Raw genomic sequence first — 26,092 nt, 5'->3', positions numbered from 1 at the left:
TTTGGTGAAAGTTCTGGGGGCCTTGCTGGCCAAGGAAGAGTATCAACCTTACGGAGACAGTCCAGAAATATGTGAGCGGTATGTAGCCTGGCATTATCTTGTTGGAAAATGGCCCCAGGATGATGTGCCATGAAGGATAATGCTACCAGTCGCAGGATGGTATCAAATTATCATTAAGCTGTTAAAGATGTATGGAGGATGACTAAAAATTATTTGCTGTCATAAGAAACAGCACTCCACACCATCACACTAGGAGTATGGCTGTATGCCTTTGTGAAACAAAGGCTGATTGGGACTGCTGGCCCTGTCCTCTCCAGACATGAACACGGTGGTCATCTTCTTCAAGAGTGAAGTGGTATTCATTGCTGAACACTGTCTGATGGCAGCCATGATGATCAGCTGCGACACACTCCAGACGACTTCGTCAATATTGTGGGGTCAAAGGCAAATGTCTTAAAGGCCTCTGTGAGCATGACCACCTCTCCTCAGACAAGTGCCATGAGATGGTGGACAGTACCACGGGAGGTTGAATAGTTGACAGTGATACTGTCGGGGCGGTTCAGGCCTGGCGAACAATCATCCCATCTTGCCTCGCTTTTGTGATCCTTGGCTTTCCAGAGCCTTCGTTTCATTGGCAATTTCCTTGTAGCAACCATTGCTGCCAACATCTTTGCACAACAGTGTCGTGACACTGCAGGTGGCGCCCTATTGTGTGGTATGACCACCCAGCTTTATGCAACCCTACAATACGACCACATTCAAAGTCGTTTAGTTGCCTGTAATGTCTTTGATATCATCATAATGGCATCTTTAGTTGCTTCTTTACGGAATTACAATGACAGCAACAAAAAAAGATAAATTTTCTGCCTCTGTTATTGGTTTTATATTTTGCGAATTGCACACTAGAAATGCGCGCTATGATCGCAATTCCTGTTCATTTGTCTTGAAACTTTGATCATTTACATGTTTAATCAAGATGTTTTTGCATACCAAATTTCGTCACGATTGCAGAAGTCCTTCTTGGTGCTTCGATTTTTTTGCAAAAGAGTGTAGTTCCAAAAGTTCTGAAGTTAGGAGGAATTGCACTTTTTTTTTTTTTTTTGTGAATTTTTTTTTTCTAAAGTAAGTCTTAGCAGCGTTGCAAATTACCATTCTGTGGGACGATTCCTTTTGACTTCCATCCATCCACAGGGAGCATCTTAAAAAACATGCGCAATCTCAAAAGCAAAGTGCTATCGGCATGTATTTTAAGTGCTTCCTTGCTGCACAGACGTTATGCACTTACTAACGTCTATGCCTTTTTCCTGAATTTGATCCCTTTAATAACAGATTCGTATCAATTCTTTACCAATCTCGCTTCAAAATACTGTATGCGTGGAGAAATTTTACTACAGTTTCTGCCATTGCTGCCAAATTTGTCAAGCACAGATTTTTAACTCTGAGTTTAAGAAAACAAATATTATGATTTGCCTATATAAATTTAAATTTGGAATGCAACAAAAAAGAACAAATATAAAAATAATGACATGGCTAACCTTGAGAATAGTTATGAGTATTGTTGCCTGAAGAATTCTTATGTACATGGATGCCAGAGTTGGGCATATTCTGGAAATTTAGTGACCTCTGCTAAGATGGATTTAATAATACATAAGTACAGTCAAAAGTCGTTAATCCGGACTCGTCCGGACTTCGGCGATTCCGGATCATCGATTTTTCCGGATTATAGATCATCAGTTTAAATCTGGTAAGATGGCATGCAGAAATCATAAAATTAAAAATATGAAACCATAATTTATGAAATAAAGAACGGTTATGATCTAAAGGGTATCAAAATTTACAAAAAAAAAAAAAAAAAAAGCTTAATATTTATTTTGTTTTACTTTATTAAACATTTCTTTCAATGTAAGTTGTTTCGTTTTTTATGTGATAATACATTTTCTTTAATTCTATAAACAGACATAATTTCTTGTTCTGTTACAAAGTTCCGCTGTTCAAGTCCTATAATTGCTGTGTCGAGAATACCGACTAATTTGTCAATCGAAATTTTTTCGTTTTCAATAACCTCTGTCACTTTCTTCGCTATCGGAAGTGAATTATAATGACGACGGATTTGATTTAAATCATATCAAAGACGGACTACATCGAGATGAAATACTACATTTAGTAAGGAATTATAAGCTAAATAAAATAAAAACATCTGCCCTGAAGATAAGGATAGTGCTGATAGATCAACTTCCAATTCATTGCGCGCCGCCGCGTTAAAGATAAACAAAGTTTAGATAAACAAACGTTAAAGTTTAGATAAACAAAGGATATGCCTTTATCCATTTTTTGTATCAATTCTATTTTTTCTTTAATGGACTTCGAAAGACACTTTCGCTTTTTAGATCCTTTACATATTAGTAAATATATATCAGAAATTCTATTTGACATAATCGAAAGTTCAAGCTTACTTTTATAAAATTGCTCTAACAGTCTGCAAAAAATAATAAGCCGAATCCAATTTGAAGATTAAGGTACAGCGCAATCTGCAACATAACTGAATTAGATAATTTTAGCTTAGCTTATACCGTCTTTTATACAGTAAACGCGCATTCGTAAACGTTTTTTGCACACATGCACACGGATATTTGCAGCCGTTCGATGCATGCTCAGAAAGTTTGTAGCTTTGAGGTCTGGATTATAGATCATTCCGGATTATGGGGGTCCGAATTAACGACTTTTGACTGTACTTATAAAATATAAATTATTTTATGATATTCCTATAAAAATGCTTGAATTGCTTTTTTTAATAGTAACCAGCCGCACTTTTTTCCATAGTTATTCATACTATGGAAAATTTATTCTGAAAGTGAATTTGGTATTGGCATTTTAAGATCATATAAAAACTAAATTCTCTTACATTAAATTTTCTTTTATATCTTTTTTTTAAACAAAAGATAGCTATAACATTTATTGGAAATAATTTCATTACAAACTAACATTACTTTATGCCATTTACCTATGCAGAAAATTTGAAATATCAAAGAAAATCAGCAATCAAAGATATAAAAGTAGCATTTAACAAATAAGTGACATATTCACTTTGATTAATAGAATTAAAAATTCAGATCTTCACCTCTCTTGGAAGCAAAAGTATCTTTGAATTAGAAAATTTAGTTACATTTATTATTCTCTTAAGATTCATTGATATTGGTGATATCTTAAGTAGCTTTGATTGTTTGGGTTTTTACTTGATTTTTTACTAATTTTGCTGTGCAGTTTTTTCAGTGAAATTTCTTTTTGCTCTGACCATATAAAAAATAATATTTGTGTAATTTTATTAAGAGTTATTGCACCAAATTTTTACATTCTGAAAATATTCTTATTTCATTCATTCCTTGCACTGGAACCATAAATTTACAACCAACTACATAGGGCAATCAAATATGAAGCCTTTATTTGCTGAGCATCAGGATGGGTATTTGTATGTGTTTGAGCAGTAGAAGTATGAAAACATTGCACATGTTTGTAAACTTAATCAAAAGGGATCTACGCTGCACAGTGCTTAAGATTTTGGAAGAACTTGGTGTCAACTATGGATGTGTCCAATCAATAATAAAAAAGCAGCTGGGCTGCAAAAAAATCTCAGCTCGTTGGTTCCCAAAGTTGCTGAATGCTTATAAAGCTGCATGAGTTTGCATTTCTCATTTGCTTCAAACTTGTTTTGAAAAAGCGGGAAGCTTTTTTGCATAAAATTCTCACCTGTGCTGAGACATGGCTACATCATCACATCCCTCAATCAAAGTGTGGATTGGAGAAGGAAAGGTGATAGAAACCCTGTGAAAGCCAAAATTTGATTATCCTGCAGGAAAAGTGTTTTGGGACTGGTGAGAGATCTTTTTTGGGACTGGTGGATTTCTTATACAAACATCAGACCATCAATGCAACCTACTACTGTGGTCACTTAGATCAAGTTAGGCTTCATTGTCGATGCAAAAGATGAGATTTTCTAATTCATAAAGTGTTGACCCTCCACGACAATGCCAGGCTCCAAAAGGATGGTGTAATGCAGTAGAAAATGGTGGAAATTCACTGAAAAATATTTGATCTTTGGTCTTACAGCCCAGACATATCCACATACTATTTTCACATGTTTGGACACCTCAAAGAAACACTTGGAGACAAGTGATTTGAGTCCAAAGATCAAGTGGAAGCATTCATGTGCAACTGGTTAGATACCCATCCAAATTCATTCTACAAGAATGGAATGAAAAAACTATCAAAACATTGGGAAAAGTGTATCATAAACGGAGGACATTATTTAGAAACTAATTTGGACAAATGTAAATGTCTTCTGTAATTTTTTTTAAATAAAAGGCTCATTTACATATGATTCACCTTTGTACTCAAATGTTATTAAGTCTGGCAGTTCATTTGAAATATTCTATATAATTATTTTTAATTATCAAAAAGAATATTTTAACATTTTTTTCTTATTGTCTGTGCTTAAAATGTTTCTGCATTTAGTGAAAGGGGGAAAAAAAAAAAAAAAAGAAGTGCGTTTCCAAATATTTCAAAGAATGAATATTTGAAAATATATTGAGAGATTGTGCAATATTTTATTATTAATAAGTACAAGAAATGATTGGTATTTTAAATGATTATTTTTTTTAAAATTATATAATTATTTTTACTACGTTATTCTTCCTTGCAAACTCTGATTGCTTTGTGCATTATAAAATCCACATGCATATGATAATTTTTCATGAAAGGGTAATTTATTTCATGTTAATTAACATGCTTATTTAACCGTATTTTGGGTAACTTTTATTCAGAGAAATTGCTTTCGTAAAATATAAAAATCATGATTAGCAAATAATAGTACAGTCAATAGCCTTTAATCCGGAATTATCTATAATCCAGACCTCAAAGCTACAAACTTTCTGCGCATGCGTAAACGCATAATGCATTTGCCTTTATGTGTTTACACATGCACATAATCCGTTTACGCATGCATATTATACGTTTACGCATGCATATCATACTTTTACGCATGCACGTTTAATCTATAACGGATGGTATAAGCTAAGTTAAAATTACCTAATTATCTATTTCAGTTAATGTTGCAGATTGCGTTGTTCCTTAATCTTTTAATTGGATCCGGCTTATTATTTTTTGCAGACTGTTAGAGCAATTTTATAAAAGCAAGCTTGAACTTTCGATTAAGTTCTGCGAGAGGGGGGAGAATGTTTGCGGCGCGCAATGAACTGGAAGTTGATCTGTCAGCACTATCCTTATCTTCAGGGCAGATGTTTTTATTTTATTCGGCTTATAATTCCTTACTAAATGTAGTATTTCATCTCGATGTACCCTGTCTTTGATATGATTTAAATCAAATTCCTCGTCGTTATAAATATCACGAATACACATCAAATAGTTTTCTGGTTGCAGTTTTCTAATTTCGAATATGCGTAATGTATGCTTTACGCATGTGCCCATTGAAAGAAATGTTTAATAAAGTAAACAAATAAATACTAAGCTTTTTTTTTTTTTTTTTGTAAATTTTGATACCCTTTAGATCATAATTGCTCTTTATTTCATAAATTACAGTTTTATATTTTGAATTTTATAACTTCTGCATGCGATCTTACCAGATTTAAAAAATGATCTATAATCTGGAAAAACCGATAATCCAGAATCGATGAAGTCCCGACCAGTCCGGATTAAAGACTTATGACTGTAATATGAAACAAAATGCTGCAACTCATGGAATTTCAAATGAAGTCTGTATTCTGTAACTTCTGTGACTTATTTTATTTATAACTAAATGAGAAACTTATTGAAAAATTTTATGGAAGTAGGTGACTGTTTTATGAATGAATTATAGCAATACATCATTACCTAACAGAAAAATTGGAAGTCAGTTTCTACCACTTTACTCTATTTAATTTTATACTTTTTATAGTTAATACATAATGTTATCTAAGGTGGTTGAAAAGTTGCAAATATTTTATTCAATAACTGTGAAAATTGTGAATAGCTATTTGTTTCAACTGATGACATCCCTGTATTCTCATAAGTTATATATCACTTGAAATTTTAGTTGCACTTTATATTTTTAGCTTTACATGGTTAGCTTATAGTTTGGTGCAAGAGAAAGATGAATTTTTCTCAAGCAGAAAGAGGTGTTTTTTTTTTTTTTTTTTTTTTTTTTTTTTTTTTTGGATTGCACATAAATTTGGTTCTTTATCACCCTCTTTGAAGGTGATTGCCATCTTTCTCACCCTCTTTGTTGGTGATTGCAACATTTTATTCCTGAACTTTGTCCATTTTATCTAAACACCAAAGAGATGGGCAGCCACTTTGCTTCTTATGATGAATTTCTCTAGTTTCTCAAAATCAAGTTATCAAGCAGAAAATTATTATCTTAAGTTTATGAACATTTGGGAAGTTCTTTTTAAATGCTTCAACAACTTTTCTGTAAAGAATGCATTTTGAAGTAATGCTCATAATGAAAATTCACTCTGCTGAGGAAACACTAATCTGTATGTTGCACCAGATGAATGATTTTTAAATCTAAAAGCATAAACCAGCGGTTCTCAACCTTTAGACTAATGCAAACCATCTAAACAAAAATTGAAAAACTTTAGTACCACCATTTTACAATGATTATTTTTCAATTTTACAATAGAAATATTTAAAAAATATATATATTTTGCCACCACCTATTCACTATTTATATTAAGTATGCACACATAAAAATATTATATTAAAATTGGTTGCCATTTTAATTATCAAAATTTAAGTTATAAAACTTTAATTCTAAAATTTAAGTGTGAAATTTGGCCTGTTTAAGAGAAATAAAATTCTTACTGTTGTTTTAACAGCAAATTAGGATCCTCTTTTAATTTTGTTATTATTTATTTTTCAAATATAACATGGAAGAAAATCCATGCTCACACAAACAGGTTGTGCAAAAAAGCAATAAAAATTTAATAGCTTTATTTGAAATGCCTTTAAATGCTCTCTTCCCCCCCCCTCCCGGTTCGGCCAAAAGCTAATAAGTGTGTTATTTTTGAAATCTTCAGTTAGAGTTTCATCACAGAAAATTTCTATCAATTGTTCTTTTTCTTCACAAAATAAAATTTCAGGCACATTTGAACAAAATGGATTTCTAATCCAATTTCCTTTTTCACAATCCTCAGGAAAATACACATTGAAATTATTTATTAATGAAAACAATGATTTTTAACATCAAATTCTAATTCTTCTTTTATTTTCAAATTATTTTCAGTTAGAAAATTTTCTAAAAACGGTAAAAAGCTTAAAATATTATTATCCAATTCTTTGATTACTAGCTCAAGATCTTTTATCACTGCATTTATTGTATCTCTAATGGTAAACAAATTAACACTGTCCTTATAGTCCTAAATTTAATTCATTTAACATTCGAAAAATATCAGCTAAATATGCTAAATGTGCCTACCATAATTCACTAAATAAACAATTTTTCAATTCAAATTTTGAATCACAGAGAAAAATTTGAATTTCTGATTGAAGTTCAAAAAGCTGATTTAAAACTTTGCCTGTGGAACATAACAAAAGCATTTCATGTTCACTGTCCGTCTCTTAGCATAAAACCATAAATAATCTTGAATTTTAAAGTTTGACTTTTAATACTATTAACAGTTTTTACAGCTTGATTCAAAACAATTTTCAGGTTTTCGGGGATTGTGCTGTCTACTAAAGCATCAGAATGAATGGAGCAGTGAGTAAATTTAGTTTCAGGTGCAACTTTATTTGAGAAATAACACCAGAATATTTTCCTGTTAAAGATCAAGCTTCCTTAAGCAATGCACTTATTCCAAGGAATATCATTCTCAGACATAAAAATGGGAATTACTTTGAAAATTTCATTTGCAGTTAGTTGCTCTGTCATGGAGAGATTCACAGATAAATACTCTTCAGCAATTTGTTTAACTTCTTCGAAACGTATGTAAACTAATAATTGAACAAAGTTCATTATATCAGTACTTTCATCCAGTTGCAATGTGAAATACTCAGTGTGTTTTATTTTTTGAATAAGTGACTCTTTTATGGAATTTGTCATTTCATGAATATGTCAACTTACCATATCATTTGATAATGGAATATTATTAGGTTCATTAGCCAGTTTTCCATTGAATAATGTTAAAGCAATATCGTTAGCTGCTGGTAATATAAGGTTTTCTCCAATTGTGTGAGCCTGCTTACTCTTGGCAATTCTTAGGCTTACTAGTTAACTAGCTTCCAAAGCTTTTTCACTTGAAGTAACAAAACCTTTCATTAATTCTTGAACTCCGATAGTTTCCTCTTAAAATATTTTTCAGATTTATCCTTTAAATTGGCATGCTTTGATTCAAGATGTCTTTTAAGAAACGATGGTTATACATTGATTGGATAAAACAAAACATTGAGGTTGAGGATCCATTTTATCTCCATTCCATGTAAACACAGATGCTAAATAACTTTCATTATAATTTCTATAAACAGTTTTTCCTTTCTTTTTAATATTCATAGGGCTAGTTGATTGTCCTGGCTCCATCACTTGTGAATCATCACTTTTTCGCTTACTCAAACCTAGCTATTTTTCCATTTTTAAAAATTTAGGTTTCTTTTATTATTTTTTCAGAAATATTTAAATGCATAATATATTACGAGTTCTTCAAAAACAACCGAAGACATTCTCAAATCACACAGAAAAGTGAGGAATACAAAGCAACAAGAAGACAAAATACCTGCTGTTAGAAACAGCAAACCAATGTCAAGTCAAAAAATGATTCTAATTGAAAATAGAGCAATATGAGCCAAAAATGGTGGCGATATAATGTGTAGGCATGCTAATAAATCGATCAACTCTAAAAGAATTAATGAGATGCTATTATCTTTTTATAGGAACTTATTTTTATTTCTTATTAAATAAAACATTCATTTCTATTATTTCTTGTAAAAACTTTAGTTAAGACAAATTTTGTTATGTGTATGGCTAAAAGAATATTTGGGAAAATAAAAATGGATTATTTTTAAGTCCATGTGTGGGGCTATTAACCTTGAGCAAAGCTCAGACCACATAAATTTACAAGTGTTAGAAAAAAAATTTTAACAGAATGTTGGGGTATTTAATTTTTTAATTTAATAGTTAAAAATACTGTTTCTTTGCATACCACCTATTTTTCTCCTGCATACCACCTGTTGAGAATCGCTGGCATAAACTGTAATTAACTTGTAACAGTATAGACATTTCACCCATCGAAACAATTTAACATTAATATCCATTTTGAAATTTCTGCAATTTTTGAAAATCTTAAGTGCATCTTTGGATCACACTGTGTTCATATAACTGCAGTTAGTAAACAATTTTAAAATGAAATATGAAATGCATACATGATATATAAATATGAACTGGCAGAATACTTTTTGTATGGAAAGATTGCAAAATTAGGAAATATATTTAAATTTTCGAACTGATATTTATTAATAATTCAGGAATTTAAATACATATGTATTTTTCTCTTACCCTTAGATGTGTTTGATGTCTACCGGAAAAAGAAAGTAAGTTATGTTTCAAAATATTGCTTATTTAATTACCTAGATCAGGGGTCGGCAACCTTTTGAGTCGGAAGAGTCAAAAATTACAATTTACAAAATTTCAAAGTTTTTAAAGAGCCACAAATTTTTTTATTGCCAACAATAAATAATACTCGCATAAATAAAGTTTTTTGATTAAAAGAAAACTAATCTATTTATTCATAAGAAAAAAATATCTATTTATTCATATATAAATAGTGTTTTTCACAACAAATTAGATAATATATATAGGGCATTATCAGATAATTACTCATCATTTAAGTAAAAAATTAAAACAATTAAGCATTTACTTACAATACTAACATGTACTTCAATAACAATTAATTGAGCAAACAAAGTCAATGGGAGCGATGGCTTTGCATGGTTATTCAAGTAGAAAATTTAAACTTTACTAAACAATGTAACTTGTACTTAAAAAAAAAAAAAACCAATAACATACATTTGAGCAAACAAATTCAATGGGAGTGTTGGCTTTGCATGGTTTTAGAAAGTTGGGATAAATTTAGCTCACAACTTCTTGTTTTAAGTTTCAAACACGACTCTAAATTTTTATTTGTTAATTGGCTTCTTACTGTACTTTTGATTATATTCATGCAAGATAATGCTTGCTGGCAGGAATATGTCAATCAGAAGATAGTCAGCACTCCATATGCTAACTTCTTCACCTCACTGTAGCAATCTGGAAGACTATTCCATGCGTCAAATATAAGTACCTCAACTCATGGCATTTCTTTTAAAGCTGTCCACTTTTATTGCGTTACGTACATATATTTCTGGACCTCCAATTCTTCTAACTTGCTTTTCATCTCTGTAAATTTTCCACTCCACAAAGCTTTACTTTTTAAATCGATCAATTGCATTTCTAGAGATCCAGTATCAATTCCAAATGGCTCAATGTGGATTTTGTTACTATTTGTGTTGAGAGGATTTACTATGAATGCTAGAGTGATTTTGATGGTTTTGAATTGCTCAAATCTGTCAGCAAATTCATCTTTAATTTTTTTTTTAATAACTGTGCTGAAGTAATTCGTGTCAACAGTTGCACTGGTTTTATCGCGATATTACTTTAGAAATTGAAAATGAAGTAATTTACCACTCTGAATATCTTCTGCAAAAAAGAATTCATTTTTCTTCAATACAAACCAATTCTTCTACCAAAACATAGGCTGGGTTTCCCTTTCCTTGCAGTTTTAGATTCAGCTCATTTAATTTCGCTGTGACATCCACCGTAAAGTAAAATTTTTGCAATCATTTGTCATTCTGTAATTCAGGGTGATTAATGCGTTTTTCATTTAGGAATGTATTTATTTCATTCAGGCACAAAGCAGAATATTTAACATCTTTCCTTTGGAAAGCCATTGCACTTTATTGTGAAGAAGGAGGTCGGAATACTGAGTCTCCATTTCGTTTAAGAATTCTTTAAACTGACAATGGTAGAGTGCTTTTGACAAGATGCTGTTAACAATCTTGATTACCAAATTCATGACCTCAACTATTTCTGCTGGAAATGTTTGGCCACAAAGCACTTGGTGTATTATGCTGTGAAACGTAAGAATTTTTCATTTATTTTGCTCTGAAAAATCGTTGTTGCCCCTTTATTTTTTTCTGTCATACTTCTGACTTCATCAATTGCTATTGAAACGATTTTATTTAAATCGATCTTATTGTCTTCAAGGCATTTTTGCACAGTATTTGCTGTATCTTCCCCTCTATTTTGTCCCGAGAGCGGTAGCAATCCTATAAGTTCTTCTTTTAGGTCTGAGGAAGACATACACCTGACAAAAAGGGCAACTTGTGTCATGTTGCAAGACTCATCTATAGCAAGTGATAAGGCAGAAAAAAGTTGAATATCTTCCACCTGCAAATACAGTCAAAAGTCGTTAATTCGGACACCCATAATCCGGAATGATCTATAATACGGACCTCAAAGTTACAAACTTTATGCGCATGCGTCGTGTTGACGCATGCACGTAAGACCTTTACTACTGCGAATTTGCGCGTGCGCGTGCGCAAAATACGTTTATGAATGCGCCTTTAATGTATAACGGACGGGATAAGCTAAGCTAAAATTATCTAATTATCTATTTCAGTTAATGTTGCAGATTGCGTTGTTCCTTAATCTTCGAATTGGATCCGGCTTATTATTTTTTGCAGACTGTTAGAGCAATTTTATAAAAGTAAGCTTGAACTTTCGATTATTTGAAATAGAATTTCCGATATATACTTACTAATATGTAAAGGATATACAAAGCGAAAGTATCTTTCGGAGTCCATTAAACAAAAAGTGGAATTGCTGCAAAAAATGGATAAAGGCATATCCTTTGTTTATCTAAACTTTTGTTTTCTAAACTTTGTTTATCTTTAACGCCGCGGAGCGCAATGAATTGGAAGTTGATCTGTCAACACTATCCTTATCTTAAAGGCAGATGTTTTTATTTTATTTGGCTTATAATTGCTTACTAAATGGGGTATTTCCTCTCGATGTACTCAGTCTTTGATATGATTTAAATCAAATACCTCGTCATTATAATTCGCTTCCGATAGCGAAGAAAGTGACAGAGGTTATTGAAAACGAAAAAATTTCGATTGACAAATTAGTCGGTATTCTCGACACAGCAATTATAGGACTTGAACAGCGGAACTTTGTAACTGAACAAGAAATTATGTCTGTTTATGGAATTAAAGAGAATGTATTATCACATAAAAAACGAAGCAACTTAAACAACTTACATTGAAAGAAATGTTTAATAAAGTAAACAAATAAATATTAAGTTTTTTTTTTTGTGTGTGTGTGTGTGTAAATTTTGATACCCTTTAGATCATAATTGTTCTTTATTTTGTAAATTATGGTTTCATATTTTTAATTTTATAATTTCTGCATGCCATTTTACCAGATTTAAACTGATGATCTATAATCCGAAAAAATCGATAATCCGGAATCGCCGAAGTCCCGACGAGTCCGACGATTAACGACTTTTGACTGTATGTTACATTTGAAGACATTTTAGCTATCTATCTTGTGCTGTTTAAGCAGATGGTGGTAAATCTTTGATTTTTTTTCAAGATTTATGGTTTGTTTTTGAAATCACAAAACAGTGCTTCAGATGCACGTATAAAGCAATATTTGACATACTCACCATCTGTGAATGGTTTGCTTTTTTTTTTTTTTTTTTTTTTTCCAATTTCTAATGATACCGCGAAGCTTGCCAGATTAACATTACTTGTGGATTGTGTCCAGTTACTTAACATGGAACTTGATTGCTGTTTTTGTTTTTGGAGCTCATCGATAGCTTTTTGTCTTTCGTTCTTCGCCTGCTGGATATTTACTAGCAAACTGAGTATGTTTTTTAGTGAAGTGTCTCTCTAAATTTGATTTCTTATTGTGTGCGAGTTTTTTGTGGCAAATGAGACAAGTCGGAAGGCCATCTGAGTTGCATACGAAAGCGAATGACTGCGTCCAATACCGATTGAATTCTTGATGCTCTTCTTCAGTTCTTCTTCTTCTTCTTGTTTTTATTTTATTTTATTTTTTTATTTGGGATAAAATAAATAATAGTTGCATATGGAACTAAAGAGCCGCAGGTCTGCCATTATTTGGGATAAAATAAATAATAGTTGCGTATGGAACTAAAGAGCCGCAGGTCTGCCAACCCCTGACCTAGATATTAGTTTCCATCATTACTATAATATAAAATATCTAGAATGATTTTATATGCTGTTTAGTTACCTTACTTTTTTCCCCTATCAAATTTTTAAATTGATAATTTTTAACATGGAAATACACAAGAAGCATAGTGTCCTGATCTTATTAAAATGTGCATGTAATATTGTAATATTGTTGCTTGCATAGGAATTCAAAATGCATTGAATGCAAAAGAGTTAATAAAATTTATTCTTATCGCAAAAATAAAAACAAAATGCTTAATTTTCCTCAGAGATCACAATAGCACAATCTCACGTTATATTTTTAAACTACTAAAACATTCAATAGAACTAAAATTAAAAAATTCAGAGAAAGCTCACCGCGAATTCACTACAATCAACCACAAAAACTAAGTAAACAACTAAATTGAGATTTTTTCCTCCAGATTTATATTTTTTAATCCTGCACAAGAATATTCTGGTATTTTCTCAACTTTTCTGGATAGCAAAAGAGTTCAATTACGAATTTAACAGTAACTTGAACAGCTTTCATCTCCCTTTTAACGTATACTTGATCAGCAGCTTTCATTTTTGAGTGGTCCGCTTTCATTTCTTCTTTAACTGAGTTGACGGTCCCTTCCATCTTTTCTTGGAATGCAGCAAATGCAGTCATCAACTGCCTCATTTGTTCTTCCGTCGCTCTTGTAATTGGCATTCAATATCCCACTTCTGACACCAAAAAGTGTTGCTTGCGTACAGGTTCGTAATGGATTCAATGCACAAAATGATAAAAAGTTAATAAAATATATTCTTATTTCAAGAATAAATACAAAAATCTTAAATTTCCTCAGAGATGTTCATACAATATCGCAGTATCTCACAGTAGTTTTATTTTTAAACTACTAAAACGTTCAATAGAACTCAGTTAAAAAATACAGAGAAAGCTCACCATAAAGTCGCAGCTTTTATAAGCGTTTTAATCCTACACAAGAATATTCTGATATTTTCTCGATTTTTCTGGATAGCAAAAGAGTACAATTATGAGATATCTATTTATTAAAATGTTAAATGTGTGTGCTTCTGTATTTTAATTTTTCTGGCGTATATTTCTCTTTGCGTGGGAATGTAAAACAATTTTTATTACAAATTCTACTAAAAATAGGTAAATAAGTACAAAAATCGTATCAATATATATTTGTATATAATGCTATAGAAGAGTTGAAAAATTTTTAATAATAATTTTAAAGCTTTTTCAACTCTTTTATTTAGTAAGTTCTTTTTAATCACATTCCAGTTTTCTTTTGTGTCATGTAGTTAAGTACTTCATTCTTGATAACTGATTGATTGATTGCATCTCTTTCCTCTCCAGAGCCATTAATATAGTAATATTTGCTATGGCTCTAATCAATTATAATAGTGTGTAAAAATTTTTAAACTTTTGTTGAATAAACCTTCCAACAGAGAATAATGTTGCAGAGATTAAAAAGTCAGAAAAGGGAGAAACAGCATAAAATTATACAGCTAGTTAAGGAAGGTAATTGCTTCTTACTTTTGATCACTAGATATAGTGATCTAAAACTCTTATCTCTACATTTTTATAGGAATATATCTTTCTGTGAATGCTTATAGCTTTAAGATGAATGAGCTTCATCTTAAAGCTTTACTGCTGAGAAATAAAAATGGTATGCTGGTGCTTGGAAAAAAAAAAAAAAAAAAAAAGATTTGCACAAATTCTCTATTAATTGAATTCAGAATTAAGTGTCATTGTAACAAGTGCAGTAATTTAACACTGGTTTACTTTTGTGATGATTGAAATTCATTTTTGGGTGATATTTCATATAATTAAGATTAAAAATTTATGCTTGTATCATCAAAATTATTGGCCAATCCTCAGCTGTCTGTGCTAATCTGGAATTAAATTTTATATGTTTTATTTTAAAAAATTAATTTCAAAAAATTGGAAAGAGAAGTTTAATTGTAAGTGGATTATTTACAGAATGAGGTTAATTTTTATTCAACATCTTTGTTACAGTGATCTTTTTCAGAATAATCATTAATGCATTTCCATAAGCAATTCTCCAAGTCAGCAGCATATACTCAGACTTCAGAGTGCCAGGAGTTCTTTTGAAATGGCCTCACTTCGCAGCTTGAGAAACTTCCCAGAAACCTCTGTTTTTAAATTTTTCCTAGAATCTAATACTTAATCTATTTATTATCCACATTAAGTGACTGTAATCTAATGCTGAATTGTTTTTTATGTGTTTAATATATTAGATTTAAATCACCATATGCATTAAAAGAAGTAATGTAATATTTTAATTTAGGATCATGTTTACTTGGTAGACTTCAATCCATTTGGAACTGTTACTGAATCATTACTTTTTGACTGGGATGAATTAATTATTGGAACAGTTGGAACAAATGGCACCAGTGTATGTATTTATGAATTTCATTTCTCATTATATAATAGTAGCAAAAAGGTAGGCATTTTTATTAATGATTATCTGCAGAATTAAAATGAAGCATATTACATAGAGTAATTTCGTTTTATTTTTTTATTGATTATTATAATGTACCTTTAATTATAACGAAGGAAGTAATGCCACAGTTTTCTGTTTCATTCTTATAATCTTTTTCATCCTTCATAACTATATTTTATAAATCTTGATTCCGTCACAAATGCTGAACATTAATTAATCTTTCTTTTGAATGAAAGATAATGTGAATGATTATCTGCTGTTTAATCCACTTTGATAAAGTCATTCCATGTAGTTAGATTAGTGGTGAACAAACAGCAAATCTTACAAACTTCGGCATATGACCTGATCTTTTGACAATAGGGCAGATGTTATTCTCTAGTTATATGAACATACTGTTTGACATGGTAATTAAAAAACTGTAAGGTAGTCGAGAATATTAATAGACCCAAATAATTTTAAAACTGTATGGTTTGTTTACTCGGTATTTGCTGAACTCTGGAAATTTTCAGAACTTGGAAGTTTCTTTAGATTCAAATTATCAAAGAACTTGAGTTTTTTAAAATTCTGTTATGTATTTATCTTAAGATTTGGATTAACACCAGTAATTTAACATTATGTTTAGAGAGATCAAGAAGAATTTTTTAAGGTTAAATTTCAAAAAATAAAAACATATCCAAATTTGAATTGGCCATGTGTGACTGCAATGATTGTTTTTTTTTTTAAGCAATTATTTTTGAAGAAATTTTAAATGTCATTTCTGGGAAAGATTGTTTAATTTTATTTTATTCCCTTCAAAATTTTTTAATTTTATATTGCAATTGCATTCCCTTCAAAATTTTATTTATTTATAATATATTATAATTATATTATTTGATTTTTTTTTTTTTTTTAATTCCAGCTTCCGGAGTTTAGATATGTGGATGATGACCGTGGTGTTCAACCAAGACCACTAAGTTACCATGCAATACCCAGAGATATTGTAGATATAAGTACGGGTGAAGACAGTTTTAAATTAGTAGATCTAATTAAATTAGTGAGTATCATTTCATTAAGTTAACAATGATAGACTGAAGTTCTCTATATATAATTGGTATAGCATGTGAAGAAAAATGAAAGAAATAAGTTCGAATAAGCTGGTAGCTAAACCATTGCAGCATTATTTAGCAGTAATTTAAAATAAAATAAAAAATCTGAAAGGATTCAGATTTTAATGATCGTCCAAAAAAGCTGTCGTAAAGTTTAATGTGGTTTATCAGTGGAGATTATTAATAGACACGGCCAGGTAGAATAGTGAAACATTTTATATGGTAGAGGAAATACACATTCAGACTAACATGGGAACATTTTTATCTTCTGTGTATCTGAAAAGTAAAAAATTATATAAGTGAATTCTTTAAAAATATGTGTTTTTAATTAGGTATATCATCATGCATTTTTATTTAAATCAATCAGATAAGAAATTTAAAAAAAATAATATTCTTAAGAATTATATCTGTTGCTTTTATAGTTTTTTTTTTTTCTTTGTTATTGCTTTTATTAGTTACTATAGCTTATATTTTGACTACAGTCAAAAGTCTTTAATCCGGACTCATCAGGACTGCAACGATTCCGGATTATAGATAATCAGTTTAAATCTGGTAAGATGGCATGCAGAAATTATAAAATTAAAAATATGAAACCATAATTTATGAAATAAAGAGCAATTATGATCTAAAGGGTATCAAAATTTACAAAAAAAAAGCTTAAAATTTATTTGTTTACTTTATTAAACATTTCTTTCAACGCGCGCATGCATAAAGCATACATTACGCATAGTCGAAATTAGAAAATTGCAAAAAGAAAACTATTTGATTTGTATTTGTGATATTTATAATGACGAGGAATTTGATTTAAATCATATCAAAGATGGAGTACATCGAGATGAAATACTACATTATAAGCCAAATAAAAAAAAAAAAAACATCTGCCCTGAAGATAAGGATAGTGCTGACATATCAACTTCTAATTCATTGCGCGCTGTGACGTCCCCTTCCCCCGCGCAGAGCAGCGTGAAATTGATAAACAGATTTCGGAATGGTTAGAGAAACAAAAGAGCCTTTAAACATTTTTTGCAGCAATTCCACTTTTTGTTTGATGAACATCGAAACATGCTTTCCGTTTGTAGATCCAGCATCAGAAATTCTATTTGACATAATCGAAAGTTCCAACTTACTTTTATAAAATTGCTCTAACAGTCTGCAAAAAATAATAAGCTGGTTCGAATTCGAAGATTAAAGAACAACGCAATCTGCAACATTAACTGAAATAGATAATTAGATAATTTAGCTTAGCTTATACCGTCCATTATTCATTAAACGTGCATGCGTAAAGGTATTACGCGAATTGCGTTGCCGCACGCACAACGCATTTCCGGTGGCGCATGCGCAGAAAGTTTGTAGCTTTGAGGTCCGGTTTATAGATCATTCTGGATTATGGGTGTCCGGATTAACGACTTTTGACTGTATTACTTTTAATAGTGCTTTAATAGTTTGTTGTACAATAAACAGATTAAATTTGAAAAATAATTGTTATAACACTTTGCCAAATGTCAACAGATTTGATTGACAAGTGAAAGAACACATTTAAAGTGAATCCATGCAAGATCGTGTTTCGAGACTAGTAACATTTTTGGAAATACAGTCAAAAGTCGTTAATCCGGACTCGTTATCAATTTTTCCAGATTATAGATCATCAGTTTAAATCTGGTAAGATGGCATGCAGAAATTATAAAATTAAAAATATGAAACCGTAATTTATGAAGTAAAGAACCAATATGATCTAAAGGGTATCAAAATTTACAAAAAAAGAAGCTTAATATTTATTTGTTTACTTTATTAAACATTTCTTTCAATGTAAGTTGTTTAAGTTGCTTCGTTTTATGTGATAATACTTTCTTTTTAATTCTATAAACAGACATAATTTCTTGTTCAGTTACAAAGTTCCTCTGTTCAAGTCCTATAATTGCTGTGTCGAGAATACCGACTAATTTGTCAATCGAAATTTTTTCGTTTTCAATAACCTCTGTCACTTTCTTCGCTATTGGAAGCGAATTATAATGACGAGGAATTTGATTTAAATCATATCAAAGACAGAGTACATCAATATGAAATACTACATTTAGTAAGGAGTTATAAGCCAAATAAAATAAAAACATCTGCCCTGAAGATAAGGATAGTGCTGACAGATCAACTTCCAATTCATTGCGTGTGGCAGCGTTAAAGATAAACAAAGTTTAGATAAACGTTAAAGTTTGGGTAAACAAAGGATATGCCTTTATCCATTTTTTGCATCAATTCCACTTTTTGTTTAATGGACTTTGAAAGACACTTTCGCTTTTTAGATCCTTTACATATTAGTAAATATATATCAGAAATTCTATTTGACATAATCGAAAGTTCAAGCTTACTTTTATAAAATTGCTCTGACAGTCTGCAAAAAATAATAAGCCCAATCTAATTTGAAGATTAAGGAACAACGCAATCTGCAACATAACTGGATTATTTTAGCTTAGCTTATACCGTCCGTTATACATTAAACGTGCATTCGTAAACGTTTTTTGCGCACGCGCACACAGATATTCACAGCCGTAAAGGTCTGCGTCAACGCGACGCATGCGCAGATAGTTTGTAGCTTTGAGGTCCGGATTATGGGTGTCCGAATTAACGACTTTTGACTGTAATAAACAGTAAATTTTAAAGTGTGCATTAGTTACATTCACTGCTTGGTTCCTCTTTTTTTTATCCCACAGCATTGTTTCAGTGGAATATGAATTAAAATTTACTATATATCTATTTGATTTTTGTATATAGTATACACAACATTTAATATATGGGTTACCAAAGTTTTTTTTTTTTTTTTTTTTTTTTAAATCCCTCCTTACTGCTAGTAATGGAAATTCTCGTTCCTCATCCTCAATAATAATATTACTTACCTATAGGGTAGTGAGAACAAAAAACATAAGGTTTCAATATAGAAGTTCACACACACATTTGGCATAAAAGAAACAAATAAATCAATGAATTTGTTATTTTCAACAAAATTTTCAGTTGTTGTTGAACTGAAGAAAATATGCAACATAAATCTCTAGCAATACTGAGTTTGTATCTCTGCTTTTTTTTTATTGCTACAATTGCTGAAAACATTTTTGCACACAAATAAGTGCTTGAGAATGGTAAATACAGTTTCAGTGCTTGCTCTGCTATGCTTGGATAAATTTTGAGATATTTTACCCAAAATAATAGCTTATCCAATTTCACAAGTCATATTTGGCTGCAGAATCATTTTTAATTTGCAAAGCTGGCTCTTGTAGTGTTTCTGGCAGCCCATCTTTGTCAACATGAAAAGGATCCATCGCCATTCTGTAAATGCCATTACAGTCAAAAGTCGTTAATCTGGACTCGTCAGGATTTTGGCGATTCCGGATTATAGATCATCAGTTTAAATCTGGTAAGATGGCATGCAAAAATTATAAAATTAAAAATATGAAACCGTAATTTATGAAATAAAGAACAATTATGATGTAAAGGGTATCAAAATTTACAAAAAAAGAAGTTTATATTTATTTGTTTACTTTATAAAACATTTATTTCAATGTAAGTTGTTTAAGTTGCTTCATTTTATGTGATAATACTTTATCTTTAATTCTATAAACAGACATAATTTCTTGTTCAGTTACAAAGTTCCGCTGTTCAAGTCCTATAATTGCTGTGTCGAGAATACCGACTAATTTGTCAATCGAAATTTTTTCATTTTCAATAACCTCTGTGTCACTTTCTTCACTATCGGAAGCGAATTATAATGACGAGGAATTTGATTTAAATCATATCAAAGACGGAGTACATCGAGATGAAATGCAACATTTAGTAAGGAATTATAAGCCAAATAAAATAAAAACATCTGCCCTGAAGATAAGGATAGTGCTGACAGATCAACTTCCAAATCATTGCGTGCCGCGGCGTTTCCCCTTCCTCCGCCGCAGAGCAGCGTGAAATTGATAAACAGATTTCGGAATAATTAGATAAACAAAGGATATGCCTTTATCCATTTTTTGCAGCAGTTTTACTTTTTGTCTGATGGACATCGAAACATACTTTCGCTTTGTAGATCCTTTGGGAGCTCCAGCATCAGAAATTCTATTTGACATAATCGAAAGTTCAAGCTTACTTTTATAAAATTGCTCTAACAGTCTGCAAAAAATAATAAGCTGGATCCAATTTGAAGATTAAGGAACAATGCAATCTGCAACATTAACTGAAAAAGATAATTAGATAATTTTAGCTTATACTGTCCGTTATACATTAAACGCGCATGCGTAAATGTATTATGCGCATGCGCACACGCATATGTGCAGCCGTAAAGATCTCACGCGACGCATGCTCAGAAATTTTGTAGCTTTGAGGTCCAGAATATGGGTGTCTGAATTAACAACTTTTGACTGTATTACATGAATTAGGAAATTACCATTTGAATTTGTCAGAAGTGCTGTAAATGATTTGGTATTTTATTCTTAGTTTTTGTATCCTTCAAAACTTCCTTAAAGTGTACTTCTTCCAAGGTTCCAGATAATTTGGGAAAGCTGGAATAATTGCAGGCTAAAATTTTATGTTCCTAGAGCTGTTTCTTATCAGTATATATTGTGAAGGTAACCCGATAATAAATTATGTTTGAATTTTCTCTTGTGATTTCAAGTTCAGTGAGTTCAATGTACCGAAAATACCTTACAAGCCAATACAACTGGCACTTTGGGAATTCCTTTTATAATTCAGTTTGATTTTGAATTTCCAAAAACTAAATCACTTCATCGCAAGGCTCAAATAATCATGCATCTTGCTACCTTTCGAGAGCCAGCATAATTTTAACTGAAATAACAGTGTTTTCGTAATATAAATTACACAAATATTCATAAAATGCTGTAAAAAGTAGAGTATTTAATTACTGATTTAATTGTTTTAATTACTAATTGAATTGAAGCCCAACTAAGACTCAAGCACAGCATGGCAGGATAACGCAAGTGTTGCATTGTGTGCAGGCAGCAAAGTACAACTTGCCCAACTGTCATTCCTTTTATATGTTGTCCCACTCCCGAAGGGTGTTGCATTTTGAAAATCAACGATTTAGTTTATAGTACATACATTGCTATAAACGAATAGAGATTTTTATATTTGTTTTATACAAATAGAGAATATTTGTTAAATATTTATTATATATATTATATATATGTAAGTTGAATGGTATGTAAATCACACTAATGACATTAATTTGCAAGTCTCTTAACTCTCCATTTAAATTTGATTATTTCCCTTTTTTGTCATAAAAATAGTAATTTATTATAATAAAACTTTTTAAATTGTAGAATTTCAAAATTAATTAATGTTTGCTTAATTGTAATGATGCAGGCTCTTCCATAAAGACTTCATCCAGTAATAATAATTGAATCTTAAATATCCAATCCAGATAAAGCAAAGTGATGCTAACTATTTGTTTTGATACTTACTCATTTACGAACCATAACTCTTCCACCTGGAGTTTAATTGTTGGAGTACATCAAACTTCTGCTCTCACTTGCTGTCCTCTTGCTACTTACTTTGTTATTCATGCATCATATTCTCATAAAATGCAGACTAGATGGAAATATAATCAGGATGGGTGCACAGATCGGGCCCATTATGATATGTAATTTATATTAGGAATCTCCTTCTTAAGAACAGAGAAACGTTTGTGTTATCGGCTGTGATTGCAAGTTTCTGAGTCTTCTAAATTCAGTAAAAGTCCAACTATCTGGCTTTCAACGAATAAGAAAGCTCAAGTAACTGGAATATTTTAGAACTTAAGAAAATAAATAAATAAATAAAATAAAATAAAATAAAATTCTGTCATAAAATTGAATACATAAAAGATTTATAATTCATTTATAGAGCTTATAATACTGTTAACATGTGTACATAGTCGCCAAATAATATAACTTAGGGCCAATAATGGATAAACGTTACATCACAATACAATCATTAAAAAGTTCATTTTGGTTTATTGTAATTTGATTAAATCTGTATAAGTTGGTTTAGTTTTTGTAAAGAAGGGTGTAAGTTCTTTTATTTCTTGCATTTTGAAATAATTATTAATATTTGAGATTGCAAGAAGTGGACTATTTTCAAATTTACACGATCCAGGCTTCAAAAGAACCAAAATAGGCGACTTTGAAAACAGATAAACAATTATGTAAAAAATATCACAAGCCATTTTAAGCTTTTCATATGCTGTATCTATAATTTGTATCTCTTTGTTATCTAACTAAATGAAGAACGATATGTTGATTTTAACTTCTGCCAGAATAATTAGCTATATCTTTGCCAATTTTCATGTTCAGTAGGCTTTCATAATCGAATGAGACCTATGAAATACATCGGTTTTTATGACCAAAATATGTTTTCTTAACTCCCAAAAAATCTTAATTTGAAATGTAGGCGTTAGACATTCAAGTTGAGAACTAGTAATGTGATTGTTTCTATAATTTTAGAACAAAAAATTTCCCTTTAATTTGGCTTTATTAATGTGAATTCCATTTCTTATATGTTCAACTATCTGGAATTTTCACATATTTGGAATTTGGCATTCTCGAGCTTTCTAGCTGGTCAAGCTTTTACTGTATTACATATTTATACACATATACACCAGGTGATTCAAAAGTAATGCTCATTAAGCTCTTGAAAATTATTGAAATCCTTAAATTAATATTTATGGGAAATTGTTTCAATGAAAGACACCCCTGTGTACTGTTACAAGTAATATATCACTTGAAATTTCAGCTGCAGTTTATGCTGTTAACAGTTTTGAATTCTTCTGTGCATATGGATTTCTAATGGATTGAATGCACACAGAACCCATGATAGCTTGATTAAATTAATTTTTATAAAAGAAACACTTTATGGTTCTGGAACTTTTCACAAAAGTACCTGGATAGCTTATCACGGTATGATAAGAGCACAATCAGTAGTTACCACTTCAAACTACTAAGAATATTAAACACATTGCAAAGTGTATCTATCAAAGTATATCTAAAGAGTAAAGTTTGTACGGAGATCTCTCAATACTCTGGAGTCAAGTCTGAAATAAAAACTGAGAAATGTTCTCTCCAGGAACATAATAGTTTTCCAAGAACTTAGATAGTTCTCCCCTCAGCAGCCGAGATATTTCCAGTACCTTCCATTTCTCCAAAATTACTAGAAGTCATATAAAGTAGCATCTGAAAAGTGGTAAATTTGACAATCAGTCAAGCTCCTGTTTCACTGGCTCTACACCCTTTGTAAAGCGAGTAAAGAATTATTAATCTGCCACCCAGAAATTTTGGAGCCTGGGTTCATGCAGTCTACTATTGCTTTATGACTTGAGAGACCTGCTGAGTTCATGTCTCCTAGACAGCATTAGAGAGCCCTAAAATGACTAGCAATGTAGTGTGGTCAAATGACACACAGAGCACATTAATAATTTAATTTACTTGATGCCCACTTGTATAACAGGTGCTATCTTTTCCAATGGCATATGTTTTGGGGTACTAATTTCTGCATGTTCTTATACCTCAAAATTTCTTGAAATTTTAATTGTTCTATCCTGCCATAATAATATATTTGTATATGATTCTGTTAGCTGTTTCCTTTTATTATTCTGTGTTATTTTTTTTTTTATTCTGTAGCAATTTTTAGTCCAATTGTATATTTTCCACTATGTGTCTTAATAGTTTTTGCTTTTATAGTATTTTCTTTGTATGCAAGTTGTGTGTGGTAAGCAGAATTTAAAATTTTAATTGTATAGAAAAGTAACTTAAAGCACTGAGGATGATTTTGATGACACTATAGGTAATTTGAGTGTCAGAAATTAAGCTTAGTGTGCAATATAGTATAAATATCTGATGTGGACACCATATGACTTCCTTGTACTTGGATGGCCTATTAAATTATGCACATTTTTTGCTGCACTTCATTTAAACTTACTTCCTGAAATTTTATTATAGATATATTTCTCATTCAATCAATACAATTCTCACATTATGGCAAGGCAAAAATGCATAAAAACTCAATACATCTTCATTAAAAATTATAAAATACAAACAAAGAAAAAAACCTAAAACACTAAATACAGATTAAAAAAAAAAAAAAAGTTTCTACTCTAAAACAAGCAATTCAGCCAGCAGGTAGGAAGCCAAAATTTTCAATGCACAAAATCAAAAGTTAACTTTTGGGCCCATGGGCAAAACACCAACTTCAATGCATTAATTCAGTATACTACTAAGACTTTCAAATGAAAACAAATGGTGGCCTACTTAAACTTTTTAGTGTGTAATAATAACTTTTAATAATAATTTTTTATAATGATTCAAAATATTCAGAATTTTAAATGTTACCTAAACTAAAATAATAACCATTGCCTTTGAAACTGAATTGTATATTTTAATATCACGTATTGCTGAAACTTGTGAAGAAGTTAATATTGTATTTCTTTACTGAGATAGAATTAGTTTTCCCTATTAAATTAATCAAGTGTACTTATATAAACTTACACAAAATTCCTTTAATTATTTTAATAAGTATTTAAATTTGAAATTTCTTATCTTTACAGAAAATTGATGAACAAAATAAAGCTGCCAATGGAAATGACAGTGATGAAGACAATGGAAAATGATACTGCATTTTTTAATGATTTATGGAATATAAATTTAAATAAAATATACACATTTTCGTCTTTGGTGAGAAAAGCAGTATTGGAAGGGGGATATTTAATTTCAGTATTTCATTATACAGACCAGACCTGCAATGTAATTGAAATCTGATAACAGATTATATATAATTTTTAAAAACATGTAGTGAAAATAAAACAGGATATTAAACAGAAGAAATTTTCTCTGGGAAGTGTATTTTTAGTGTATATAAAGCTTAAAACAAAGCAAAATATTATTTACTCTTCATGCTTCTTGGTTATAATGAGTAAAATGTAATTTTTGGAAAAAAATTTGTTTTATTTATTTAAATAGCAAATACATTTTATGTGTTTTTTATAACTATGCAGTTTCATCTAACAACCATTTTAGTGCTGTTTATCATAATGTTATCACTTAACATTAAAGTCTTATATTTTCATAAATATAATGAAAATCTGTTACTCAAAATTTGATATACCAAAATATATTATTAAAAACTCAATATTAATTTTTTTCTGTTCAAGTGAATTTAATATAATTCATTATTATTATTATTATTTTAATTAATTAATTTATTTATTTTTTGTTGTTGTTGTCTTCAGTTTCATATTCTAAGAGCTCCAACTACCACAGT

At 30.5% G+C, this 26,092-nt stretch overlaps 1 protein-coding gene across 6 annotated transcripts in view; it reads left to right on the top strand.

The window, feature by feature from the left end:
- LOC118200148 (translation initiation factor eIF2 assembly protein-like) overlaps positions 1-25,669 on the top strand; it is a 61,709-nt gene extending 36,040 nt beyond the window's left edge. For all 6 annotated transcript variants that reach the window (XM_085818950.1, XM_085818953.1, XM_085818951.1 and 3 more), the window contains 4 exons: positions 9,545-9,573; positions 15,576-15,683; positions 16,630-16,764; positions 25,380-25,669. In XM_085818950.1, coding sequence (XP_085675076.1) covers positions 9,545-9,573; positions 15,576-15,683; positions 16,630-16,764; positions 25,380-25,442 — 335 coding nt within the window. In that variant the 3' untranslated portion in view covers positions 25,443-25,669. The remainder of the gene's footprint in view (positions 1-9,544; positions 9,574-15,575; positions 15,684-16,629; positions 16,765-25,379) is intronic.
- The last annotated feature ends 423 nt before the right edge of the window (positions 25,670-26,092 follow it).

This window comes from Stegodyphus dumicola, chromosome 6 (genome assembly GCF_044657685.1).
Source record: "Stegodyphus dumicola isolate Sdum_Otavi_A_Nest chromosome 6, ASM4465768v1".
Classification (NCBI taxonomy): Eukaryota; Metazoa; Arthropoda; class Arachnida; order Araneae; family Eresidae; genus Stegodyphus; species Stegodyphus dumicola.
Note: the sequence above shows the minus strand (reverse complement) of the source record. Positions and strands in the feature narration are given on the sequence as shown.